The sequence below is a fragment of the Numida meleagris genome, chromosome 4, assembly GCF_002078875.1.
Source record: "Numida meleagris isolate 19003 breed g44 Domestic line chromosome 4, NumMel1.0, whole genome shotgun sequence".
NCBI classification, from domain to species: domain Eukaryota; kingdom Metazoa; phylum Chordata; class Aves; order Galliformes; family Numididae; genus Numida; species Numida meleagris.
This window is the reverse complement of record NC_034412.1, coordinates 24,003,831-24,029,491: the sequence shown is the minus strand read 5'-3', so window position 1 is coordinate 24,029,491 and position 25,661 is coordinate 24,003,831. Positions and strand designations below refer to the sequence as shown.

General features: G+C 37.1%; 1 protein-coding gene across 7 annotated transcripts in view; it reads left to right on the top strand.

Moving 5' to 3' along the window:
- Nucleotides 1-25,661, top strand: part of STAG1 (stromal antigen 1) — a 167,965-nt gene that overhangs the window by 126,141 nt on the left and 16,163 nt on the right. For all 7 annotated transcript variants that reach the window (XM_021394526.1, XM_021394524.1, XM_021394527.1 and 4 more), the window contains 11 exons: nt 149-241; nt 362-451; nt 629-832; nt 2,678-2,748; nt 7,675-7,762; nt 9,219-9,299; nt 15,864-15,956; nt 18,168-18,342; nt 20,490-20,629; nt 22,112-22,213; nt 23,757-23,905. In XM_021394526.1, coding sequence (XP_021250201.1) covers nt 149-241; nt 362-451; nt 629-832; nt 2,678-2,748; nt 7,675-7,762; nt 9,219-9,299; nt 15,864-15,956; nt 18,168-18,342; nt 20,490-20,629; nt 22,112-22,213; nt 23,757-23,905 — 1,286 coding nt within the window. The remainder of the gene's footprint in view (nt 1-148; nt 242-361; nt 452-628; nt 833-2,677; nt 2,749-7,674; nt 7,763-9,218; nt 9,300-15,863; nt 15,957-18,167; nt 18,343-20,489; nt 20,630-22,111; nt 22,214-23,756; nt 23,906-25,661) is intronic.

Here is a 25,661-nt window from a genome sequence, read left to right as displayed (position 1 = left end):
CAAACATTTTTGAGTGTTTTTCCCTCCTCTTTTGATTTATTATAAATGTGCTTGCATGAGTTTTTCTTGGAAATATCAACTTCAGAAAAAATAATTAATACTATATGCAGATATTGTATTTACTGTAGTTATCTTTGATCACTTGCAGGTCTTGACAGCAAAAGAAAGAAAAACACAGATAGATGACAGAAATAAATTGACTGAGCATTTCATTATTGCACTTCCTATGTTGCTATCAAAGGTATATTTTTCTACAAAATAAATTGTTCGCTGGTATTTACAACTGACTTTAAACTTTCCTTCTGTGGTGTAGATGTTCATTTTTACTTCACTGTTTTGTTTTGTTTCAATGATGTTCTAGTATTCCGCTGATGCAGAGAAGGTTGCAAATCTCCTGCAAATCCCTCAGTATTTTGATCTGGAAATCTATAGCACTGGCAGAATGGAAAAGGTATAGTACACTGGGCAATAATGCTGACTGCTTTCAAGTATCCAGTAACTGTTGTAGTCATACAGTACTGTGACTTCATTCAGTGTATTAGCAATATAACCCGGTGTATTCTTTGACTTTTTTTTTGAGATTCATTCTTTGACAAAGTAAAAGCTGAACTTCTTTTCTGATCTACAGCATCTGGATGCCTTACTGAAACAAATTAAGTTTGTTGTGGAAAAGCATGTGGAATCGGATGTTCTTGAAGCCTGCAGCAAAACCTACAGCATACTGTGTAGTGAAGAATATACAATCCAGAACAGAGTTGACATAGCACACAGCCAGCTTATTGATGAATTTGTGGATCGATTCAACCATTCTGTAGAGGATCTGCTGCAGGAGGTTTGTTTCCTTAAAATGAATTTAGTTAGACTACCTAAAATACACTATGATAGACTGCAGAAAAACATTCTTACTGAGTCATGAATTTATTCATGTGAAGAGGTAGTGCAGCAGCAACTCCATCATGATTATTTGGAGCCATTTCTCCATGTAGAAAATCCCCTAGACTAGCATTAAATCTGATGCTGTAAAACAAAGACCATGGGACAGTCCTGCTTCTGAAAATTTAGTGTATTATTTAAACAGTTCACACGTGAAATGAATTTGATGAAAGCTGAGGAAAAGTACAAAGAAAGGTGCATTTACGTTAGTGCTTGGGGTAATTCCAGTAGTCCCAGGTGGATGTGCTGACTGCAGAATGAAAATTGGATCATGTCTTGAATGGAAGAGAGGGTTTAGTCAAATATTTATTATGGCATATTGAAACAGTTCTGGAAAGAAGGAAATAAAGATACAAGTCTGAAACCTGGAGATGTCTGGGATTTACTTACAAGATATGCACGCATAAGACAGAATACATTAAATAAGGATAGAAACCTGGTTTATTTTTTGTTGCTTTACATAAATTTAATTTTGTGTAGCACCACTTAATTTGTTGTACTTCTCCTGATTTTTAAACATAACTTAGGATCTGCATAGATCTTTTTCTACACTTAATAAATAAAGTTGTGCGTTGTGGCAGATGCACTTAATTTTGATGTACATTTATAGAAAGTTAAGCTACAGTCTCTGATTTAGATCTGTGTATTGGAGAAACAAAACCTTTTTCTGTCTATGTAATATGGCATATGCATACTGACTGGTCATTTAGGAGTAAATAAAAACCAAGTTAATTTTTATTTGCAGAGTAAATAAAAATATATGTATGACATGGAGAAAGATGTGAAGACAAAAATGAGATTAAGCAAGAGAGAGCAAAGACTATTGCCTTTCTGATATTCTCTACTGAATAATTTGTTACAGAATAATTGATTTTAGTTAAGTTTACTTCCTCGTTTCAAAGAGATTTTTTATTTGTAGGTTTGTATGCTTGTAGTCATTCAAGTATAACATTGTTTCATGGCTTCCCACTAGGTTGATAATGAGAGAAATATTGACTGCCACTTGCATCTAAAAGCAGGGAGATTATTTAATTGTTGGCCTATACCTGGAAAGCAATTGATTGATCAAAAAAAATGGAGAAGAATAGCTTTAAGTGGATTAACTCTTTCAGAAAATTGCTGGAAAAATTAAGTTTCAGAAGTATCTTAATTCAACTTGATTTTCAATTTAATATTGGAATAATGGTATTTTAAAATGTCAACCTTAAAAACAAGTAACTACAGCAAAAAAAACCACTTCCATCCAGTGCTGACTGCATGTCATTCTATACAATGTAGTTGTCACGCATTACAGTGTTCAACAGTGAATAGCAATGAAGGATAAGAAAACAAAGGAATTTTCCCACTGATCATTTTAAAATACTTGCTGTTGACATCTGCAAGCAAGCATTTGGCTATGTTCTCGTGGCAGATGCTTCAGCTTGTGGTTAAATTGCAGCTCAGTCCTTTCTGTAAAGTAAGATAAAACTTGGATTTTTATCTTGGGAATGGTTTCTACTACTGGAAGATACTTGCTTGAGTATTAACTTCATAATACTGCTGCATATTTTTGGATGATTTTGCTTATTTCCTAATGGTATGCAGTAGTTAAGTATTACTAAAGAATCCAGATAAAATTCATTGTCAAATGAGGACTGTGTTTTGTGGTCAACGTAGAACCTAAAAGAAAGCTGTTCCTTCCCATTCAGTAGTGTTCTCTTGGTTGGTTTGCTGAACTCCCGTCATGGATTTTATTTCCTTTCAGGGAGAAGAAGCTGATGATGACGACATATACAATGTGCTCTCCACATTGAAGAGATTAACCTCTTTTCACAAGTATGTGTGTTTTCCCTGGAAAATTTATGGTCACTTCAACAAGTATCCGTTGATATCTGGTGTTCAGAAATGAGAACACTTGTGGTCTAAGAAACAGAATTTGATGAATGACTTGTGGCACTTCTCAGTGCCATCTGAACTACTCTTCAGATTCATTGGTGTTATTAGTTAATGACTACTTCCACAGTAGTCATTAATTGTAGTCATTTCTTAATTTGCAAATGGCATAGCCTCCCTCTCACTAAATGATTTTATACCTATGAGTGTTTTACTACAAAAGTCATACTCTCGTGTGTGATTTATGAAGTTTTAACTACCTGACTTGCACAGAAACTCCTTCACTAAGTGCAGAGTGAACCAGCCCGCTGGAACCAGCCAGCATCTTCCCAGGGTTCTGCTGCGCTCAGTTAGACCTATTGGCACCCTAATGACTTGTAGAGCAAACTGGAAAATTTAACTTCAGTTATCTGAATTTTGCTGTATAGCACAGAGACGTAATCTTCCCCTTATACCAGCTGCAGGAAGTAATTCTGGTCAGTATGTGGGAAAGTTTTATATGCAGGTGACTGAAAGCCACAAATAATTTCTTCCTTATCGTGTATTAGAGAGGATCTTGCTTCTGCCACCTCTTTTATGCTAATTAGTGTATTTGGATTTGCACTTTCGGTTCTCTTTCCTTTCTGTGCTTAGTATTCGCCTATCCTGAATCCTGTATTGCATCACTGTATGAGATGATTTGGAAACATCTGCTCTTTGTTTCCATTCAACAGGAGTCCTACAGAGATCATTAAATCGTTACTAATTTCTGTAGTGCAGCAGGCTGACGTGCAAATTAGGTTTTCAGTCTCCCTGGTAACGTGGTGGACCCATTTCTGCTGTCCCTGAGAGGTCTGGTGAAAGCTGTAGTTCACACTGAAGAAAACAACACAAATCTTAAGACTTTCTAGAGGGTCTCCCATATTTTTTTTCCTTTAAAGTTCCAAATCAATTGAGAGAGATCTCAGATTCTAAACAAAGCTTTGCGGAATGATACACAAATTAGGGTAAGGGACATCTACCTCCATCTTTAAACAGCAGGAAAGAGAAAAATCAAATTTTAAGAGCTGAAGAGCAGCTGTATATTATTTCTCAATAGATTTCTTATTTATAATTATAATTCACTGGGAATTTATAATTAACATCTGCTTACTTGTAAAGAAGTAACGAAATCTTTACGTTACTCTACTAAATGTTATGTCTGCTGTTACTTATATTTGAAGGGAAACAATCATACCATCTAAAACAGAATTTTTGCCAAAGCTTCAGTTATGAGGCTAAGATCTTTAATTCAGAACTTGCATTGAGTGTTCTCATCTTGTTGGCTCTTGCCTGATACTGTCATTATCCATCATCAGCTAGGAGCCAAAGGCAATGGAAGAAGTTGAAATTATACACTGATACCTTTCAGATCTTATAAAACTGCACTGACAAAGCAAAGCATTTGCTGAGGATTTGAATAGAAACAAGTCCCTCTCTTCTTCCAATGAGAGAAATTTCTCTTTTTTGTTTCCTTCATCATTGCTGCTTCTTCATATTCTAGGAAGAAGAAATCCAGCAAGTGGGAAAAACCACGACAGGGATTATCAGAAAAGCCTTCCACACCAAAAAAAGCTTCTATACTGAGATTTCCCAAGTCTGAGCATATCCTCTTTCTGAGAGGGTCGTTTTATTGTATGTTTTCATGTGCGAATGAATTAGCTTAAGCAGCATAGAAGATCAGGAGCGATGTTCAGTAGATGATACTTGCTGCCCAATTTTCTTCCACTTAAACTAATTTAAATCAAGTTTGTTAATGAAGTTAGTCACAGAACTAGAAATAGTCCATCTCTACGTACTGGAACAGTGAAATAGATTCAGTGGGGGATGGATGTTTTGGAAAGGCCAGAGAGCTACTTGATGAAAGACTTGCAGCACACTTTTTAATTGATATCTTTTCGTCAAGTAGGAAAATCAGTATTTCAATACAAATAAAATTCATCATTACAGTGTTCCCTTTCAAGTTTTCAAAATGGAATAATAAATTTTTGAGGATTTCTGAATAGAACACCTAGAGTTTATATCTAAGCTTTTTTTCTTTGTCATGGTCTCACTGATGTTTATAGCATTTTTTTCTGTGTTTTCATATAAGGACACAATCTTCCCATTCCAACTCTGACTTAATTCAGCTGAGCTTTCACACTTTATGCATCAGTACTGTAGCAATTTATATATCAAAATTTGTTATTCGGTTGCTCCAGGTAATTCCACGCAAGATGCATGAAACTCAAGCATCAGCTCCATTCCTCTGGATGTGCTCTTTTCATGCTGTCCTGGGTATAGAACATTTTTTCACATTTAAAAATGAGGATTGTTGGTACCGCTGCCCAGTAGTCCTCAAATAAAATACAGAATTTGATTCTTTCCTGCCACTGTGCTGACTTCGTAAAATATGCCAGGCAATGGCTATAGTAACTCTCCAGTAGTTGAGCAATACATCATATCAGATTCCCCCAGACTAAACTATTCAGAAGTTTATTATCTCTGGAAAAAGAAGAAATGATGATAAATGAAACCTCTGTTAGAGAAGTAAGACTGCATCTTGCAGAGCTGTTTGTAACCCAAAGTATTGCTTCTTTTGTTTTGTGCCGCTTTAGAAAGAGAGGTCTGAGGGTGGACAGATCACCTTTTCTAACAGGAACTTTTGTAGGCTGTTTCTTTCCACACTTTCAGAAATGCTGTGGAAATGATTCCTTTGCTTCATCTGTCTACTTTCTGGTAGAAATATGCCCCAGTAGACAGTGCTACCACAGAGATGTAAAGAAACCTCCTTTGGGCCTTGTTTTTTGTAGTCCATGAAGACATGGAAATGACTAATGTGGAGAAAATGCTGTGTCATATGAATTTCCATTCTTGGAGCCTCTGTGTTGCACAGTCTGAACCTCTGTGAAGGATGAGGTTGTGTCCAAGTGATCTTCTTCGCTGTGGTTTTGATTTCTGAGTAGTTCAAAATGGAGAAAAATGAACTAGAATATGCCTAAATTTAATGTGGATGCTTTTCCTTAAGGAAGTTTGCAGTGATAATCTCTATTAGCTAGTATTTTTCAGCTTTGGAAGCTGCAAAGCTCTTCCAGAGAACAGTTGTAAGGCCAGGCTCTGAGCAAAAAGCTAAGGTGCCTCCAGCTGTCAGGGCAGCGAGGGGAGTCTGCTGCCACTGGTCCCTGACAGGAAGGGCTCTGAAATGAAAAGGCAGACGCAACACCAGTTTTCCTTATATATTCTCTGTAGAATAATCTATGCAGATACTTGCCTCTGCAGACCAAGGAGATTTTACTGCTTTAATTACAGTATTGTAATTAAGGGCGAACAACTCTGCCTTACTAGCAACTTGTGATTTGCTGAAGTGGAATCTTTGTGCTTAGTATCACTAGTCAGAGGCAAATCCCTGGCCATCTATAATTTGTCTATAAAACATTTTATTTCCATACTTCCAAGACACTTCAGAATCTAGGTGGGAAGTATATTTTTGCTCCTTTGTTGGTTTTTTTTGTTTTTTTTTTTTGGAGGGAGGGTGCTGTTTTGATTTGTTTTATATTTTCCTATTGTTTTCATTCTACTCGTGGATCTTAAATAGAAATTAAGATGCACCTTGACTTAATGGCACAACTCTAGAGTGCATACTCCACTTATTCTCAGTTGAAGGACATTAAGTGTTAAGATTTCTGTGAAACTTTTATCTGAGAGGTTTTCCATGTTGTGGGGCTGACACAGCCTAGGCTGGGAAAGGATTTTGTACTTGGGGTCTCAGCAGGATCTCAAAGCTCCTGGTTCAGCCTCAGAACTAGAGAAATATTCTTTCTCACTGAGCAGGGTAGTTAATTATTTAAAGAAAGTCAGGCAGCTCCAACACGGGGCAGAAGCGAAGAGGTGGGAAAAGTAAGCATATCTTGCTGATCAAGGTGCTGGGATGAAAGGGAGCCAGATGGATGAGACTGCTTTATCTAATTTAGATTTCCCAATTCAGTCAGGGCATCCCTTCTTCCAGGTGAGTATTTTAATTATCAAGTCGTCTTTTTATTGTCCTGAGATGACTTGCTCTTTTATAAATGTTTGATAGATGGTTTCAAATTTTCTGTTTCTCTCTACTGCAAAACCTACATTTGTTGTGAAAAATAATTCTTGTCTTTCAGGTTATTGTATGTTTCTTTATTTAGTATTTCTCAGGTTTTTTTTATTAAGAACCTATAACATCAGCTGTTGAGGTGTGTAAGACTAAAACTTCTGTTGCTTATCTCATCTGTATTTCTCTTGCCAGCAAATCAGGTTGGTACTGAAGTATGAAACACTGAATGGAAGGAATGGTTAGCACAACCTCAGTCTTGTTTACATGTATATTGTTCTGTCTTAGTTTGGGTATTTCAGGATGTTCAATATTTAGTGGTAATGTTTGCAATTATTTGCCAAATGTTGAGGCAGATTATGTAACAGTTTAGTCATTCAATATAGCTGCAGTTTGGCCATTGTTTCTCCTGCAATGCCAGAGAAGTGCCATCTGAAGTTCTGTCAAAGTTTAGAACAAAACAGGAAATATGATTTAGAGGGTAATACGGAGAAGGAGTTTGTAGCTACACTTAAGTAACATTTAAAGCTGCATGGTGTGCATCGACTTTATTTCCTACCTACAAAAATCCAATGTGGTAAAACATTTTTTTCTCTGTCATTCAAAAGCCTAACTTGTGGTTTTAACATGGTGTGAACTGATTGTACAGCTGCCTTGTCAGCATGCTATATTGTCTCTGCTTTGCAAAAATACCATACTGCTCACTGCACTGCCAGGTCAGACTATGTTCTTGCTGCAATATGGAGTTTTGAGGAACACAACTCATCTCTCTCTATTATGTCTTGTTCTAGTGCTCATGATCTCACAAAATGGGATCTGTTCAGTAACTGCTACAGATTACTAAGAACTGGAATTGAACATGGAGCTATGCCAGAACAGGTACTGTTAGCAACACCTGCATTGCATCATTTGGGGATTCAGTGTTCAAAAGTCTCATAATGGAGATAGTCAAGAAATTAATGCATTAGACATCATTTGTTTAGGAAAATCACAGAACCTTAGATGAAGTTATTCTTGTAGTCAGATGTTTTTCAGAAGGAAAATCTGATCTTGTTTCTTTTTTACTCAGTGTGATTTTGAGCTACTTGCTTCACCTTTCTCATTTGTAAGGCAAGGAGTAACTCATGTCCCTGGCTGTGACAAGCACTGCATAAATAATGATTTTTATGCAGGATCTCATCATTTGTAAACCTTAGCTGTGATTCAAATTATTGCAGTTATTGTGTGTTGAAGGTAAGATGAGTGCTTATGAGAAGCAGAAAAACACTTAGTAAGGATTCTGGCCAACCTTTCCAGTGAGATTCTTTCAGTAGATATAGTTTGTACTTTTTCGTAGTGTTCTGAATAAAGGGACCACTGAGCACAGAGACATTTCACATTCTCCCAGAATGCTATTTCAGTTTCAACTGCAGACTGCCTGCCGTAGTATTTAAGCTATATTCTTATTTCACTTGGAAGCCAGTTGTTAATTAGAAAAAAAAATCATGCAAATCTGTTCTATTTTTAGAAGCCTTTTCTAGAAAAGGGGCTTTGGGTGGTCTGAGGCTTTTCACAGCCAAGTTTGCTGAAAGTAGATGAAGCCATAGTAGAGACTGACTTCCATAGCCCAACTCATTGCCACATCCCAGATTACTTCTCTAAGGTGTTAGGAAAAAGGTTCTGAAACCTTAACTCTCCTCTGTATTTCCTTCCTCAGACCACTAGAAGTTTGCTGAACAGGAATAGTTTGTCACCTTTAGTAATAGCCTTCAGAAAAGTATTTTGTGAAGCACCTAAGAGCTGTTACAAACTTGATGAGCTGCACAGAACCACAAACCATTGGAAGTACCTTCATGCTGGAAAGATTTTGGATTTTTTAGCACCTATTTTATAGAACTGAAATTTTAAGAAGACATTGATGCTTTTGTGGGCATCACAAATACTTGTCCTGTGTTCTCCATGATGAAATGTTTATTTTCTCCTCTTTTTTCTAAATTGGGCTACATGTTCTAGACGGTATTCCTCATGAAGTAAGATTTAGAGGTATTTAAACCAATATTTTTGTGGTGGGGTGTGTAGGGGTTGGGTTGGACTTCTATCGTGCTGTGGCTACACCCTTTACTGTGCTCTAATATACAGTTTTCTGTTTTGCTTCCCAGCTTACCACAGTAAATTTTTCATTCATAATAGGCTAGTTTCTTATTGCACTACACTGAATACACAAAAACAGAAAATACTTCCTAAGAGCTGCTCTTATTTTTTTTTTTTGTCCCTAAAATACATTATTCATTTTACATACACTTTACTGTTTGTTATTTTCGGCGTGCTCAGATTCTTTGTGTTGCCTGTGTTGCAGATAGTTGTTCAAGCACTGCAGTGTTCGCATTACTCTATTCTCTGGCAGCTGGTGAAAATCACTGAAGGTTCCCCTTCCAAAGTAAGTAGACATTTGATCATACAAATTTTGCTGAAGAAACAGAACTTACCTTAACAGGCATTAGACCTGATTCTCTGCAACTCCACCCGGTGCACAGTCATTGTACACCACTGTGAAGCTGATAGAAAATGTTTGCATTCTGACTTACTTAGTAGTTTAAGATGTATTTAGTATCATGCATATGCCTGAATAAACTCTACAAATAGCAGAAGCTTGTCTTTATCAGGATTTGATACTGGTTGATTTTTATATTTTTATTGCTGAACATATTTAATTTGAACATAACAGCATGAATGGATAGGTAAAGTTAACAATGCATACGTAATAATTGCAAGCAGTACTAGTTGTCTGTACACCACATATAGCTTAATAATTATGTACGTTTACCTTGTTTACCCTTTAGGAACATCTTTCATGTTGCTAAATATAGGCTTACTAGCAGTGAAAATTACTAATAAAAAGCAAGTGCATGCAAGTGTAATGCAGTAAGGACAATGTTACATGTAATTTGATCATTATACTTAATATTTTCAGAACCTTTCCATAGCAATTTCTCAATCAGAGGCCACTATCTGATCTTTTAGGACATTTTCAGAAGTAACACAGCAAATTAAAGAATGTATGAAATCTATAGTAATAAGTGTACTTTCCTGCCCACAGCAGAAATAAGTTAAAGAGAAATCCACAAACCTGATGTAGTTTTAGCATTTTTTTTGTTTTTTCTATCAAATTTTTAATTTTCATTTGTTGATGGTGAAAATAAATCCAGGTGCAATATATCTGTTCATTAAGTTATTATGAGATCATTTTGCCCATGGCTGTTTGCCATGATTTAGGCTTATGAGTTAGAAGGCATAAAAGGGAATCATTTTGGAAGTAAGATGTATGGGAAGACAAAGGCTTTAATAGGAAACACATTAGAATGAGGGATGGTGTATTTCATTAGCACTTTTTAGTTATCTAGGCTCTTAAAGGTATATTTCTGACACAGAATTTTAATATGCAGGTCCATTCAGCTTTCTAATCGTACTTTGCTATAGTTGTAATTATCTAAGGACACACAAAGGTGATGCTTTGTAGGCTGAAGTGGTATCTTTAGTAGACCAGTGGTAATAGCTGTAAAAATTAGATAGGATTTTGGGCACATAAGCCCTTCAGGTTTGAAATAACAGAAGATTACAATACAAAATGCAAAGTGAGAACATTTTCATGGTTCCTGTATGGATACAGATCACATAAGTTGTCTCTGAAAGAGAAGGGGAGGGTCGCTGATATCTATAGGAGGGTGAGAGTGAGGGAAGGAAAGGTGATAAGACAGTTACCAGGAGGGAAGTAGCAGCTGGACAGTGCTAAGGGAAGAGAAGATAGGTGAGAGATGAAAAGGCTAGTGGGGAGAAACTTATAACTGTTGTAAAAATGAGACATTTATAATAGACTGTAAAACTAATTTGTCTGAGTCCTCCTTTGTCTTGTACCAAACAGTTTTATGATTTTTTATTGCCAGGCTTATGTTTAGAAGACTTTTTTTTTTCAAGATTTCCCTTGAGCATCCAGACTGAGAGATCAGAGGTAGAGAGACTGATTTGTAAGAAATGTTCATCCACTACCAGCTGGATCATTTGTGTGAATTCATACTCAGAAATAGTGGTTGCTCTTTCAAAGTGAGTTACTTGAGCAGAGCTCAAAATTCAAAATAATTTTGTTAATAATTTTGTTCCAGCGTAAGGTTGTACGTGACAACTAGGGAGATACAACTGGGAACAGAATCTTTTGTAGAGTGAAGTTATTATTTATCTGGTATTCAGATGGCTCTTCCAGACATACAGCCTCTCTCTCAGAAGGAATGTCCTGTTTTGATTACTGTGGTGGGCATTGTGGTTAAGGGCACACTAATTGCCTTCTGAGGGACATTTTGTGTTACAGCTGCTGGGCACGTCTTGGCTTCTGACTGGGTATGTGAGGCTAGGTGTGCTAGTCTGTAGGCTTTGTATGTGTGACAGGGAAAACCTGTTTGATTCTTGTGATCTAAATCAAATCAAGGTTGTGGCAGATTATTGATTCATTAAAGACACATGATTAACATGCAGTCAATGAAATACATCTCTAGGCTCAATATCACCAATACAGCAAGTAAACCACAATACTAGATTCTTGAGAAATGCTTCTAAACACATTAAGTGTCCTTCTGTAACTATTCGCAATTGATTCTAATCCCCTCCCCAGCACATACATAGTTAGACGTGTTCACTTACTCTCGTAGGAGGAGAGAGGTAAAAGTCCGCTGACTTTCTTTTGGAATTGTGAGATCCCCTACTTACACATGGCTCCTGTTGGACAAGGGGGTGCACCAGCTTCGTGTGTATCCATGCCACTTACTGCAGTCTGTTAATTCATGTGCCATTGCAAAGCATCTGCAAAGTCATTTGGACACACTGGAGGTGTGAGTCCAATATGTTGCACTCCAGGCTGAGTCCTTCATCTGGGTGCAGGCTGCTCGCGACTGCCAGCAGGCAGAGTGCACAGCCAGGCCTAGGCAGTGATCGCAGCGTTGAGTGCCACTCTGTTCCTCACCAAGGTGATTCCATAATCGCAAGGTTTCATGATCGTTATACTTCTTTTCAAAGTGACTTCTCCTTTTCTCAAAAGTTTCTTAGTAATCTCCTGATTACTGTTTGATGAGGTGGTTTTAAGCGGACTTCACTGTTGGCTTTCCTTCCGGTATTATCTTTTTTTTTTTTTTTTTTAAACAAACACCATTGCAGAACAGTTCACGTTGGTTGTTCTGTTCACACGCACGGTTGCACTCATGTTCTCATCATATCAGTGGTTGTTTTTCCAGTCCACATTACCAGGAGGACTCTCTGCAGATTCCCTCACACTGTGTAATACTGTTTGCTCGCTGCAGTTTTAGTCATAGTGCTTACAAAAGTGATACCAGTGTAAAATGTTTTCAAGGCATTTGAATGGAAGAGTTATAACTACTGATTATTTGAACTAATAAGAAAGTCAAAATTCTCTGCCAAATATAATTCCTCCAATCAACTTAAAGGCAGAATAGAGGTGAGGCAGAGTTATTTTAAAACTCTCTTTTCAAGGTGACCTGAGAGGAGGGTGAGGGGGGGGGGGAAGGAATGGCATCCGTTGAAAAAAGTGGTATCCAGTGAGATCATTTTGGTGTCTAAGATCTTAAAGGAAACACTGATGACTAACAGGAAGGTTGCAGTGGGTGAGGATGACAAGCATAAGCATTGAAGCATCCTCAGTCCAGTGCTCTAATTATTGGCTTTGCTCTTGTAGAGCTCAGAGAAGGCTGAGACCATGACTGGGAGGCGTCAATAAGCAGAGCAGTGCTCTTTGTGGTAGGCAGCGCAGTACAGAGGAAAAGATTTATACTGCAGTATTTGTGGGAACAGCCTGATGAAAAGGGGCCTTAAGGTTTGTTTCAAAGAAAAATCAGTTGAAAATTCTCTGATGTGTAGATCTTGGGGAACAAGTGTTTGGAAGTATGAGGTTATACAGCTGTTTTTTCCATTTAGATTTCTGCACATATTCAACAAACCAGGTGCCTAGGACCATTGAATTATTCACTGTACATGTATGTAATGAAAAGGAAATGTCTGCAGACGAATAGAGTCCAAAATCTTAGAACAGTTTAAAAAAAAAAAAAAAAAGCAAGAATAGAGCAAGCATTCATAGGCAAGTCAAAGGTGAAACAGTTCTGAATGAGCTGCAGCCAGACCAGCCAAATGCAGAGCTATTGCTAAGTGATTAGTAGGCAGACGAATTAGTAGGGAGGATTTTAAAAGGATTCAAAGAAGAACATAGTGTCTTGGAGGCTTTTCATATTACTATGGACACAAGGAGAGAAAGCACAAAATGCTGAAGTGTCATGAGATGCAAAAGTTTGGATTGTGTTCTGCAGGGGAGTTAAACGCTAACAGCTCTTGAACATTGTGAAGTTTGTGAAAGAGTGTGTTTGGAAGAAGTAAGTTAATGCTCCACAGAAGTAGTTTAGTGGAAAGACAGTGGGAAAATAAGAATAAAAACACTAACTAGCAAAACTACAGCATTTCTCAGTGACTTCAATCGGAAGAAAAACCTTCAATTTAAAGGTAGAAAATAACTTAAGAATTTTAGATAAGTCTTGCGAACAGTTGTTCAGTTACAGTTGGTGGCAAAACCAGTTGAAGTCCTTGCTCTTAGTGGCTCGTTCTTGTTCCAAGTACTAGTTACATTTTAAGGTACTAGTTGTATAGTTCAAGAGTGAGTAATTTTTATCGTGGGTCACTTTAGTAATCCAGTTCACAGTGTGACTTCATGATTTTAGCCTAGCAACCAAAAGGACAATACATATTTTATACCAATTTTTTTTGCTGAAGCCAGCATCTCTTGTAATCACGCCTCAAGAACCTTGGCAGTGTGCCTTAGAATGGTAAAAGACTTGAAAGTATAATTTGTTTTCTTCCTTACAATTTTCTGTTTAAAAAAAAAAACCAACAAACCAACAACCACATGATCACTCTACAGTAGTCTGGGGATTTCTCCAAACTTAGAAAAGTTCCAGATGGCTTTGTTGTACTGTTCAGTGAGGCTTTCTTTTGCTGTCTGTACTTTTCAAGTTGAATGTTTGTAGTCCTATCAAGTGTGGATAATAAATAGTGTATGCTAGGTGTTATTCAGACTTTGACAGAAAGAAAAACGGGAGACATGCAATTTCTAAATTTTTATATAGGATTTTTTGTCGGTTTTAGTTTCTCTTTTGAATCATTAGCATTTAAGTGGAAGATAATTATGTTAGAAAGTAGTTTCTATAGATAGAAATGAAAGTTATTGTAATACCTATGTTTAAAAGTGTAAACCGGATGATTGTGTCACAGCAAACTGATAAGCCTGCCATCGGTGCTAGATAAACTCTTGGGATGGCTGATAGAAAACAGTCAGTACAAGGCTGAACAAATATGGCCAACAAAAAAGACCAGAAGGAACAAATGAACTTGAGAAAGTTGCATTTTTGACTGATAAAGACACTATTTTGAAATACCAATTTCTGTAAGACATTAATATCACATTGCATTTCAGGCGAATATGTGTATTTATTGTAATTAATATTCAATAGCTAAGAACTGTTGAGTATATTAGATAAAAATTGAAATTGGGAAATCATCACAATGTAATGGCTTCTGAGGCAGCCAAAAAAAAGGCTGATCACTAGAAATTGGTCACCTAGAAGAGACCAGAGGTTCCTTACAGATCATGTAATCATAGTGTAATGCAGTTGCAAAAAGGGATCTTTGCCTGTATTAAGAGAGAAAAATGATTAGTAGTAAGAAGGTGATGTAGCTTATAGATCTTTAGAGTCTAGATCAGAAAACCACTCTTACTCTATCAAAAATTAAGAGGCTCAGCGATCTAGGAACCCGTGGCCTGCTTAGGTACATTTGCATACCTGCCTTCTGTTGTGAATTCAGTACAGAAAGAGCATATGGACCACAAAAAGGCTTTTCAGTAAACAAGGAATAATGAGATCTTAAGATAGAATACAGTAAAAGAAGCTAAAACTAGAAATGAGTTGCATGGACTGAAGAGCCAGCAAAATCAAAAATCAGAGTTTTTGGCAAGGAAAATTTTGCATATGCACTACATGGAATCTTTAGCTTTTGTTTGGATGTTCCATAGGACATGTCTTCTATCTGAAAGCTGGTACAGGTGGATACCATGCAGAAAATGTCAGCGGTAGTGACAGGCCAGCAGTCTCAGTGTGAATAATGGTAATTTAGATCCCTTCTTTACACAAAATCTCTGGTGAAAACAGGGAGGTAAGATCTTTGAAGCAGTTGCAGATGGATGTCAGAAGCCGTGCAGAGTAGTAGAATCTATGAGTTGATGCTGACAAAGCTGGTCCTTTTGACAAAACTTGAGGCTAACAGTAAGTCCTAGTGGCTTGTGGTTCCTGTTTTCCTCTCTGTGTTGAATTTGGTCTTGATGTGAATAGAGTAACTATTGAAATAGGTGCCAAGTTATGTATATTTTCATATTTATTTTTTCTGCCCACAAATCCTTCTTTCTCTAGATCAACAAACCTCCTTCCTTCTTCCCCATGTCATTAAATTTCTATGATGTGCGTTCATATTTCCATGTCTGCAGGCAGTTAGGGTAACATTTTTGTTGAATTTGAGATTGCTCATTGATATTTTTTGTTCATGTTGATTTATCTATATACAGAATGATTTTTAAACCACCAGGTGGGCTGACCTCGATGTATTGATCTTTTTCTTCTAAAACATTTATGATTTACATCCAATGTAAAATACTGATGATTGTAACACAGAGATGTATTGTTTTATTATTAGTATTTATTACAGGGAAACCTTGTGCCATTCGTCTGAAAAGTTACGACTTGTTTTGCTATGTGCTGTGCAGATAGCATACATTTTCATGGTCCCTCTTTGTTTTGCTAGAGCATAGGATTGAATGTGTGAAATTATCAACATCTTTTTATACTGCTTTTTCTTAGCAACTTTTTATTAATATTTACATATTATCCCTTTTTAATATTTATTCTAGGAGGACTTGTTGGTATTGAGGAAAACTGTGAAATCCTTTCTGGCTGTCTGCCAGCAGTGTCTATCAAATGTCAACACCCCAGTTAAAGAACAGGTAAAGGAAATGTCTGTCACATGCTCTTACTAAAGTATGAATGTTAAAAGCTGTAGTAAAACTCAAGATGACGCTGCACCAAACTTAGAAAGCACACATGATTTTCCTTGAAGTAAAACTGACCAAACATTCAATAAAAATAACTATTAAAATCACCTTCAAAATACAGCTAATATCAAATTCATTTTTGATATAACTTAACAATAGATGCTGAGGCCCACGTTCAGCTGTCTTACCTGTAGGCATCTAACTGAATCACCTAAAATTAAAGTCCATTCCTTTTCTTAACTACTGTATTAATAGATGTAAACAGGCACTTTTAGAGGATGATTCAGACCTCAGATTGGCTGAGTCTTTCTGTTTATATTTCTGGATTTTTTTTCCCTTGCATTGAGTATTGGGGAATGTAGAGCAACTGCCTTCCCACACAAGTAAATGCCTGATGTTAAATTGGGGGAAAAAGTCTAAGCCTCAATATTTAATTATTTTGTCATCCTAATAATTCCATTAAATGTAGCAGTAAATGCTAGTTATTGTGTCTCTGTTACCCATACCCCTAATTGGAGAAAATTGAGGCTTCTAGCAGTACAGGTCACTCTTATGTATGCTTTCTAGCAGGAAAAGAATGTTAATTAATTTTACAAAAATACTCTGAATTACACTACAAATTTAATTTCACACTATGCAAAAATAGTTACTTGACAAATTGTTACGTTTCCTTTGTAAATTGTAGTAAAATATCCAGTTACATAGTGTCTTCATTACATAAATATCAAGGTCTGGAGGATTTTTTTTAGATTTTCAGGAATGTAGTCATTTTAGCTTAGGTTGCTGTGCTTCTTCAGAAAGCTGATTGCAAACATAAGTGCATGCATCTGTCTGCATGAGTATGCGAGCACACAGATGCCAAAAGTACATATACAAAAGATGATCATAGTAAGGTATCCATTTTTTTTATGGTTCCAAGTAGTTATCAAGTTATCTGTGTTCAATTTTGGAAAGCCACACATGCATGGATTTGGAAGGTTCTGTTATGTGTATTTAGAAATTGTAATAAAAAAAAGTAAATCCAAGGACTTACTGAAATAATTTGCAGTCCCCACAATAAACAATATCTGGTGTATTTGCTAAGATTTTAACAATGTTAGCTGACTTATATCAGGTCTCTTGACATCTTTTAGTTGTCTACAAATTGCATTTGTGTATCAACTCTTACACGATTTTGCCGAGACTAATTAAATGGCACACTTGTGGTTTTTAAAAGGTAATACTTTTTAACAGATACTGTTTGGGTTTTTTTTTTTTTGAAAGATAGCTCTGTTTGGCTTTTATACTGTCTTCTGCACGTTGATATAAATATTAAAGGCTCAGAGATCTTCCTACTTATGTATTTTTAAAGGACTCTGAGGTATCATTGTCTTCCAGCAGATTAACTTTAGTAATTATTTTTAGTACTCTGAATAGTTACTCTTGATACAGAACATACTTTATTAACATTGTATAATCTGAAAATACCAACCATTGTAGCATAAGCCAGCAGAGAAATAAATCTCTGACTAGACATGTCTACAATACATCGTCATCTGTACCTGAGCCCAGCACTGTCTTTATCTTGGACAGAAAAAAAAAAAAAAAAAAAAACCACTTTCAGTGCATGATTTTTTCTTCTTAGAGGTATATTTTTCTTTTTTAGAGGTCTACATCAGGATTAGCTTAAATTCTAGTGAGTGTCAAAGCAGTTCAGAGCAGCTAGATCATCACTGAAATAAATCCCAAACTTCCAGGTACTGTAGAGAAAAATCCCAAATACTGGCACCTGTCCTACAGTCTAAGTAGATCATGGCTTTCCTCTTGTTTAACTTTTTTAACTGTTTATCAAAAGAGGTGTTTTTTCTTTACTGTGGTCCTTGGAGTAGGGATAGATTTACAGTTCTTCTAGTAGAGAAGAAGTGGAAATTTAATACGGTTCATCCTGAATGTGGAACATCAGTAAACAGAGTTCCATACATAGGAATAAGAGACATAATATTTTAAAACTAAGGGAACCCCTAGTGAACACTCCCCACAGCACAGAAACATACACAACTCTGTTTAGTTAAAGGACATTTAATGATAGTGAGAGAATATCTAGAAATTAGATAAATGATATTTTGGATTTTATTTAACTTGACTTAAGCTTCTTACTCTTCTTACATCTCTTTTGCCTGTCAGGCCTTCATGCTGCTCTGTGATCTATTGATGATATTTAGTCACCAGCTGATGACTGGAGGTCGTGAAGGTCTTCAACCATTGGTGTTTAATCCAGACTCAGGCCTCCAGTCAGAACTTCTCAGTTTTGTGATGGACCATGTCTTCATTGACCAAGATGATGAAAACCAGAGCATGGGTACGTTTAGCTTTCGTGTTTTCTACTTAGCTTTTTCTTTTTTTATAACAGACGCAGAAGAAAAAGGAAAACAGAATTTTCAGATCAGTTTGCTCAAAAATGTATTCAAAACTATTCCTTCTTTACTTTTGGGAGGGCAAAGGTTAAGTGTGCATATGAAGTATTCAGTGCTGTGCATGTTAAAAAGTAGTTATGAAGTTTACTTCATGAAACCAGGTGTCTTCAGAAGACATGGGAGCAGGCTGTAAACTATGTGCTATTAATCTGTACAAAACAGTTCTTTTTTGAAATCTTTTTCTTAGTATTTATTTTCAGAATACTGAAGTACTAAAATACTAAAATTTTCAAAATAAAGCTCGGGATTCTTGATTTGAAAATCATTGAAGACGAGGAGACTAGTTGGATAAGTATCATGTATGCTTGCTTGTGTCCTTGTTATTTCTTAGGCATCTGTGTGTGGCCATGCTTGGAGAGACAGTAGGTAAGGCATCTCTGCTTCCTCAGGAGGATTATGAGATTATTTACTTTCAGTCAAGGAAGGACAGATTCGTCACTGAGATCTGTTTTTAAATAACTCATTGCCACTACTGTGTGTCACAGATGCCTAAACAGGTACCCAGTTTCTGAATCTTAAACAGCTTTGGACGGGAGAAGGAATCCCAGAGAGTGGGGGGGGGGGGGAAAACAAAAAAAACCCACAACCCATGAAACACCTGCTGAAAGCATACTGTAGTGCTTTTTTGGCACGTTTTCTGAATCTGCATTGAACTCAGTTACTTGTGAGTTAGCATGGCACATAGGTGGTGGTTTTGATCTTTTCAGACAGTAGTGTATAGAACTAAGGTTTCAGAGAATTTATTCTTGCTTTCGAGATGCTTTCAGTCTTCTAGCTCACTAGCTTCCCACTAGCTTGCATCTTTTTGAGCATCTCTTTAAGGATTACAGTAGCCAGAAAAGAATGCTTTTTGAAACACCTTCACCAGAAGTACATAGTGCAAGTTAATTGTACTTTGTGAGCTCAGTGTTCAGAGTAATAAATCAAGTGCAGATTTTAAGGGGACAGTATTTGTTTTTCTCTTGAGCTATGTTAGTGCTTTTTAACATCGTGTAATTGGACTGGGAAGACATCAAAAAGGTGGATGAAGATCTTTGTATGTACTCTGTGTCCCCAAATGCTACTCTTAACTCCATGAAGTCAGTCTGACAATTTACAACTTTTGATAGTCAGAATATATCATAACTAAAAAGAAATGAAGAAAAATAAGGGGATGCTGTTGGGCTTCAGTTCTAAGGATTAAAGTGTACATACTCCTACTATAAAATACATGATTTATACACAGTGGCTTTGTGAAGAATACAATAAGAGTGAAGCAAGAGAGTCTCAGTGATGCTGTGTCCCTTCTGGCTCCTACACAGATCTGTTTTTCTTCAAGCTGGTTAGGCCATTCCGCTTAGAAAAAAACTCTCTACTAAATACATGATATTTGCTATTATCACAATTGTTATAGCTGATTGCATTTTCTTCTGTAAATTGTGTAATATGGTTTTACTATGTGATAATGTATTTCACGTTTTATGTGTACAGTTTTCATTTTCATTCAGAGGGGAGTCCTACATGGGGATTTAATACTTAAGACATTAGCACTCAACGTCTCTTACAACTGGATTTTATGTCTTGTTTTTTTATTGCTACTTTTGAGCTGTGGATTTCAAACCTACAAATCCAAGGCATGCAGTAGAAGTATTGGTTTCTAATTCTTCTCATATGAAACATTTATAGATTAGTCACGTTAGAGAAGTATCTCCAACTGTCCTTCAGTTTCAGAAGTTAAGCATAAAGCATTCAACTGCTCTTCACTGTAGACTTTCACGGGGTAAAGAAAACAAGTGATTCAGTTCCGTGTGGATTGTCTTCAGTATTATTCAGGACTACAGCATTCTTGGTGAATGGTGTCATCTTCCTGAAATTCCCAAATTCCCTGAAGGTCCTAACGTGCAAAAATAATCAGCTTTTGTTTTAGCTTCTCCTGCAACAGTCCTTGCTTCCATTTTAAATAATTGACTTTTTTTCCTGAACACTACTGTTAAATAACGTTGCTCTAGAAAATAACAGGGAATTTTAACAACTTTATTGTTGATGCTTTCAGAGGGAGATGAAGAAGATGAAGCTAACAAAATAGAAGCTTTACATAAGAGAAGAAACCTTTTGGCTGCCTTTAGCAAGCTGATAATTTATGACATCGTGGACATGCATGCAGCAGCTGATATCTTCAAACACTATATGAAGGTACAGCTCTATGTATTTTGCTCCTCCTAAGTGAACATAAATTGTAGTGTCAGGTTACTTGCTTCTCTCCCTTGCAGTGCAGTAGTTAAAGACTGAACACTTGACAGCTTTCCCAGCCTTATTTGATTTCTCTACTAGTTTTTCCTTTTTAAATTACACCTGTCACTGAGAAGCAATAAGGTCTGAACTAGCCTTCCTATGTAAGGAGAGCCTTACTAAAGGCAAAGGTTGATCCTACAAGATGCTGAGTATTTTCAGAGAGGCTTACCTTTTCAGGGAATTTCTTATCCTTCTCAAATTAATTCCTAGAATCCACAGTAGCAGTTGTTTGTCAATGTCATGTTTCTCTGGGAGTCTCTCAGTCTTGGTGTTTGCCATTGCGGGGAAGCAGACTTTTTTTTTTTCTGCGGGAAGAGATTGTTTTAAACAGGAATGCAGTGAAAAAGTGCAGCGTGGTACTGCTGTAAGTGGATATGCATTACCTGAATGTTTTATCAACTTATACTGCTTCTATACAATATTTAGTTCCAAAGAAATTGAGAAAGACTTGCTTACACAGCTGCCATTTTACCCTCTCCTTGCAAGCTTACCTGCCAGACAGCATGCATGTAGCACTCCTTATACTGCCAAGCTACACAAAGTCCCTCAGCTTATATCACATTGCCAGGTGCACCCCATGTGTCTTTCTGTAAGAGATTAAGCATCCCAAAGAAGACAGAGCAGCAGTTTTAAGATGAAACTATCACATTCCAGGTTAGTTTCCTACCTGCTGCTACTCTTTTTTTTTTTCTCTCTCTCTTTCCCTCTTTCTCTTGAAATAAGGGATGAGTGAGAGAAACTGAATTTAAAGTAGAGTGCAAACCAGGACTATTTCTGTAGCAAAGAAGACAGGAACAATATTCGAGAAGGAATGAAATGCAGAAAGATTAATGAAGCTGAAAGAACACTGCACAAAAAAGTTTAGATTCTCTGCCTGAAGTTTTAATGATTATGCAGACTGTGTTCTCAGCAGTCATTCCTCATTCAGTGCAGAGAGTGAACCAGTGCTTCATGCTGATTAATTCCTTATTCAGTTTTCTGGCTTCAGTGGATTCCATTCTTGGCCATCTAACTCAATATGGACCTTCTCTTTGTCACTGTCTGTCAAATAACGTATAGGTTCAATGCATTACTGCATCTTATAATTTTCAGCCGCAGCTCACTTTCATCAGACAGTTAGTTTGGATAGGAAATGCTCTTTTGTTTGTTTTTCAACATATTTGTTCCAAAAGATAACAAATAGAGACGTCTCTTATCACTGGGTGCAGGCTACTAGTCAGCTTGAATTTTCCCCCTCCTACAAGAAATCTGGGTTTGAAACTGTTGTGTTTTTTTTTTTTAAATGCTGCCTTTTCAAAAGAAGAACTAGAAGTAATCAGAGAAACTGAAATATTGTGTAAGAATTTATGTTAAAGAGGATTTTTTCCCCACATTTTTTCCTAGTACTACAATGACTATGGGGATATCATTAAGGAAACCCTGAGCAAAACAAGGCAAATTGATAAAATCCAGTGTGCAAAGACACTCATTCTCAGTTTGCAACAGGTAAGAATATTGATTTTTGTTAGAAATCCTTCATTGCAAAAATTCCTGGACTTTTCTCTGGCACTGTTTACAGCGAGGCAAAAAACTGTGCTTCTGTGAAGAGACTGTGTTGCTCCTCAATTCAGGCTGTCACCATTGATTTATCACTGTATCGTTAAGCCAACAATAGGCAAAGTTTTGGTCAGGTTAAAATGGAAGAACAAGAGAAAAGAGCTTTGAATGCAGTTTGATCCAAGCTGATTTATAGTGCTTGTTCACTGGTACCTAGTGAACAAGAGGAATGAGAATGACTTTGTCTCCTCCTCCTTTCATTTTGTCTAAATACTGATTGATTTTTCAGACTTTGAGCTGATGAGTTGAAGTCCTCTGATATTATTAAGCACGTTTCTTCCACGTACAATTTGCTTTATAGCAACCCTAAATTATTGGCTTGGTGATGAAAGCCATCTTTGTTCTGCTGGCAGCACAAAGTGTGTGCTTCCCTAAATACTGTTTGGACCCGTGAAGTACTAGATATATCCATTACGTAGAGAAATTTCTTACATAAATTAGATGTTTTCATAACAGCTGGGCCTTCCAGTATTCATTCCAGACTACTAGAGAATTTCCTTAGCAATCTGGAAGCTGAGAGAGATGTGTGAAAACCTGATAAAAATTGAAGAAATTCCAGAGGAACTGATAAGTGTCAAAGTAATTCTTGTCCTTAAGACTTGGAGAAAGGAAGAAGCCAGATGCCAGAGAACTGTCAGCCTAGTGCCACATCACAAATAAAATATATATTAGACAAGCTATTTCCTAGTTTCTAAGTGATAGGTAACAGTCAGTATGAATTTGTCAAGGAGAAATCATGTCAGAGGAAGCTGCTTTCATGAGTTATATGGTAACAGAGCGGATAGGAGAGATAACAGTGTGGATAGGAGAGAAACAGTACATTTAATGCAGTTGTTGACACAGTCTCCTTTGCTGTCACTAACAAGTTTGTAAAACTTGGTCTAAATGGCAGTACTATAATAAGATAATATAAAAAGTAAAATAACTGTTTAGAAAACTACTCAGATGTTAATTATTGTGCTGAAATGGCATTACCAAGCAGGTTTTGAAGGCCTTTACCCACTAATGCTCTTCAGATATTCATTAAGTCTCAACTGATGGAATAGAAATTTTGCTTCCTAATTTTCTAGCTGGTACTGATCTGATAGGTGACGCAGGTATTTTAGAAAGCAGCTTAAGAATGCAGCGTAATCTTGATGATTTAGAAAACAATAGATAGAATGCAGTGAAGGTAAGTGCAAAATACTGTTTAAGAGTTATGGTCTGCACGAGTACGAGGTGGGGGACAGTTGTCAAACAACATTTACACAGAAGCTGGTCTGGGAGCTGAGGTGGATTAGAAGATAAGTGAAATCTATCATATCTGTGTAAAAAAAAAAAAAAAAAAAGTGAGCATAATGTCCACTCTGCCCTAACAGGTTAAAAAGAAAAGCCTTCATCAATGAATGTGTTTTCTAGCACACAGATTTTAACAACTGAATTCTTTCTGTAGCTGTTCAATGAGCTTGTTCAGGAGCAAGGTCCTAATCTGGACAGGACATCTGCACATGTTAGTGGAATTAAGGAATTGGCTCGTCGGTTTGCCCTCACTTTTGGCTTGGATCAGATCAAGACAAGAGAGGCTGTGGCCACACTACACAAGTGAGTGGTGGTAAATAAACTAGATTTTTATATTACTTCACCTTAACATTTTTGCTCAATATGCCCTTCCATAGGTATATAATTTAACCAGGTCCTGGAATAATTACTTATTCTAATTTCTGTAGAAAAATGATGGAGGGTGTAAGTGTATGTATGTAAGAAAGGAAAGAAGAAAATATAGCTGCTGCCTATTTATTTCTGTGGTTGGAATGGCTATTTTTATCTAAGGTAAAGTCACAGGTATTATATGTACTTGTGTGGACTGTATCTAACAATTGTAGATAGTAGCATGTTACAAAGAACTGTGTACTCTGTAGGTACCTAGGGATTTATAAAAAGGTACTCCAACAACAATTTAGAGATCTATTTTATTTTTGAAGTGGATCGAGCCTTTTTATGTAACTGCTGTGCAGGAGAGCATAGACATTGCTAAGTTTAAATTATGACTTCTCCATGCCATAACAAGGTTAAAATATTAATGTTTGCTGTCTCAGAGCGTTAAGACTAAGACAAGCAAAGCGCAGTCGTGACTTTATATTCTGAAAGAATGCAAATAATAGAATGAATTTGGCCAGGAAAAAAACATGAATGATGCAGAAGACTGGAGGAGACAAAAAATAAATCATATTTGGAAATGGATATCAGGTGAATCTGTACCTGCTAGTTTACATTTCCCTCCTAAGTCTGGATAGAAACTCTGGATTCTCCTTCATGCCCACCTTAAGCTTTCAGCAGATATCTGGGGAACTCTTGGAAAGTCCTAATGCTTGTCTAAATAGAAGGTGACATCTTTTTGTTCAGATGGCACAAGTGTAGGTGGTGAGTGTGAGAGTTTCAGTCATGCTGCTAAATAGTGTGTGTCATACTCAAGATGAGAAAAGTGTGAGATATTTGAGAATCCAGAAGTGAAGCAAGCAGATCCAGAGGAGGGCTGTGAAGATGAACAAAGTCTGGAGCAGCTCTCCTATGAAGAAATGTTGAGGAAGCCAGGAGCGTTCAGTTTGGAGAAAAGAAGGCTCCCGGGAGACTTCATTACGGCCTTCCAGTACTTAAAGGGAGCGTACAAACAGCAGGGAGACAGACTTTTTACATGGGCAGATAGTGATAAGAGGGAATTGTTTTAAACTAGAAGACAGGAATTTTAGATTAGATGTGAGGAGGAAGCTCTTCACTCAGAGGGCGGTGAGGACCTGGCACTGCTGCCCAGAGAATCTGTGGGTGTCCCATCCCTGGAAGTATTCAAGGCCAGGCTGGATGGGGCCCTGGGCAGCCTGCTCTGGTGGGTGGCAGCCAGCCCACACTAGGGGCATTAGAACTGTATGATCTTTGAGGTCCCTTCCAGCCAAGCAATTCTGTGATATATGTATGGTAGTATGCATTTTCTGTCATGCTCAGACCCCACCATCAATTTTGCTGCTTCCTTAAACTTCTAGATCTGAGGCTATCTGCATCATTTTTTTAAAGTGGTTCTCAGTGTGAGGAGGCAGCTTCTTCCACTTGGCTATCAGTCAGCAGTGTTGTTATCACTACTAGTGAATGCCTCCACTGAAAGAACAGAGATCCTGAAAGAGATTTTTGATGGTCTGTCTTGATCTTGCCCTCAGCCCTTCACGGCCCATAACTTCCCAGGATTACTGAGAGGGTTCAGCAGCCTGTCAAGGATGTCTCCCTGGGGTCAGCCTAGCTATTCTGCTTCACCAGAAGAGATCTAGGAATAAATGATGATTCTCAAATTTGTCCTTCAGTATCTCAGGAA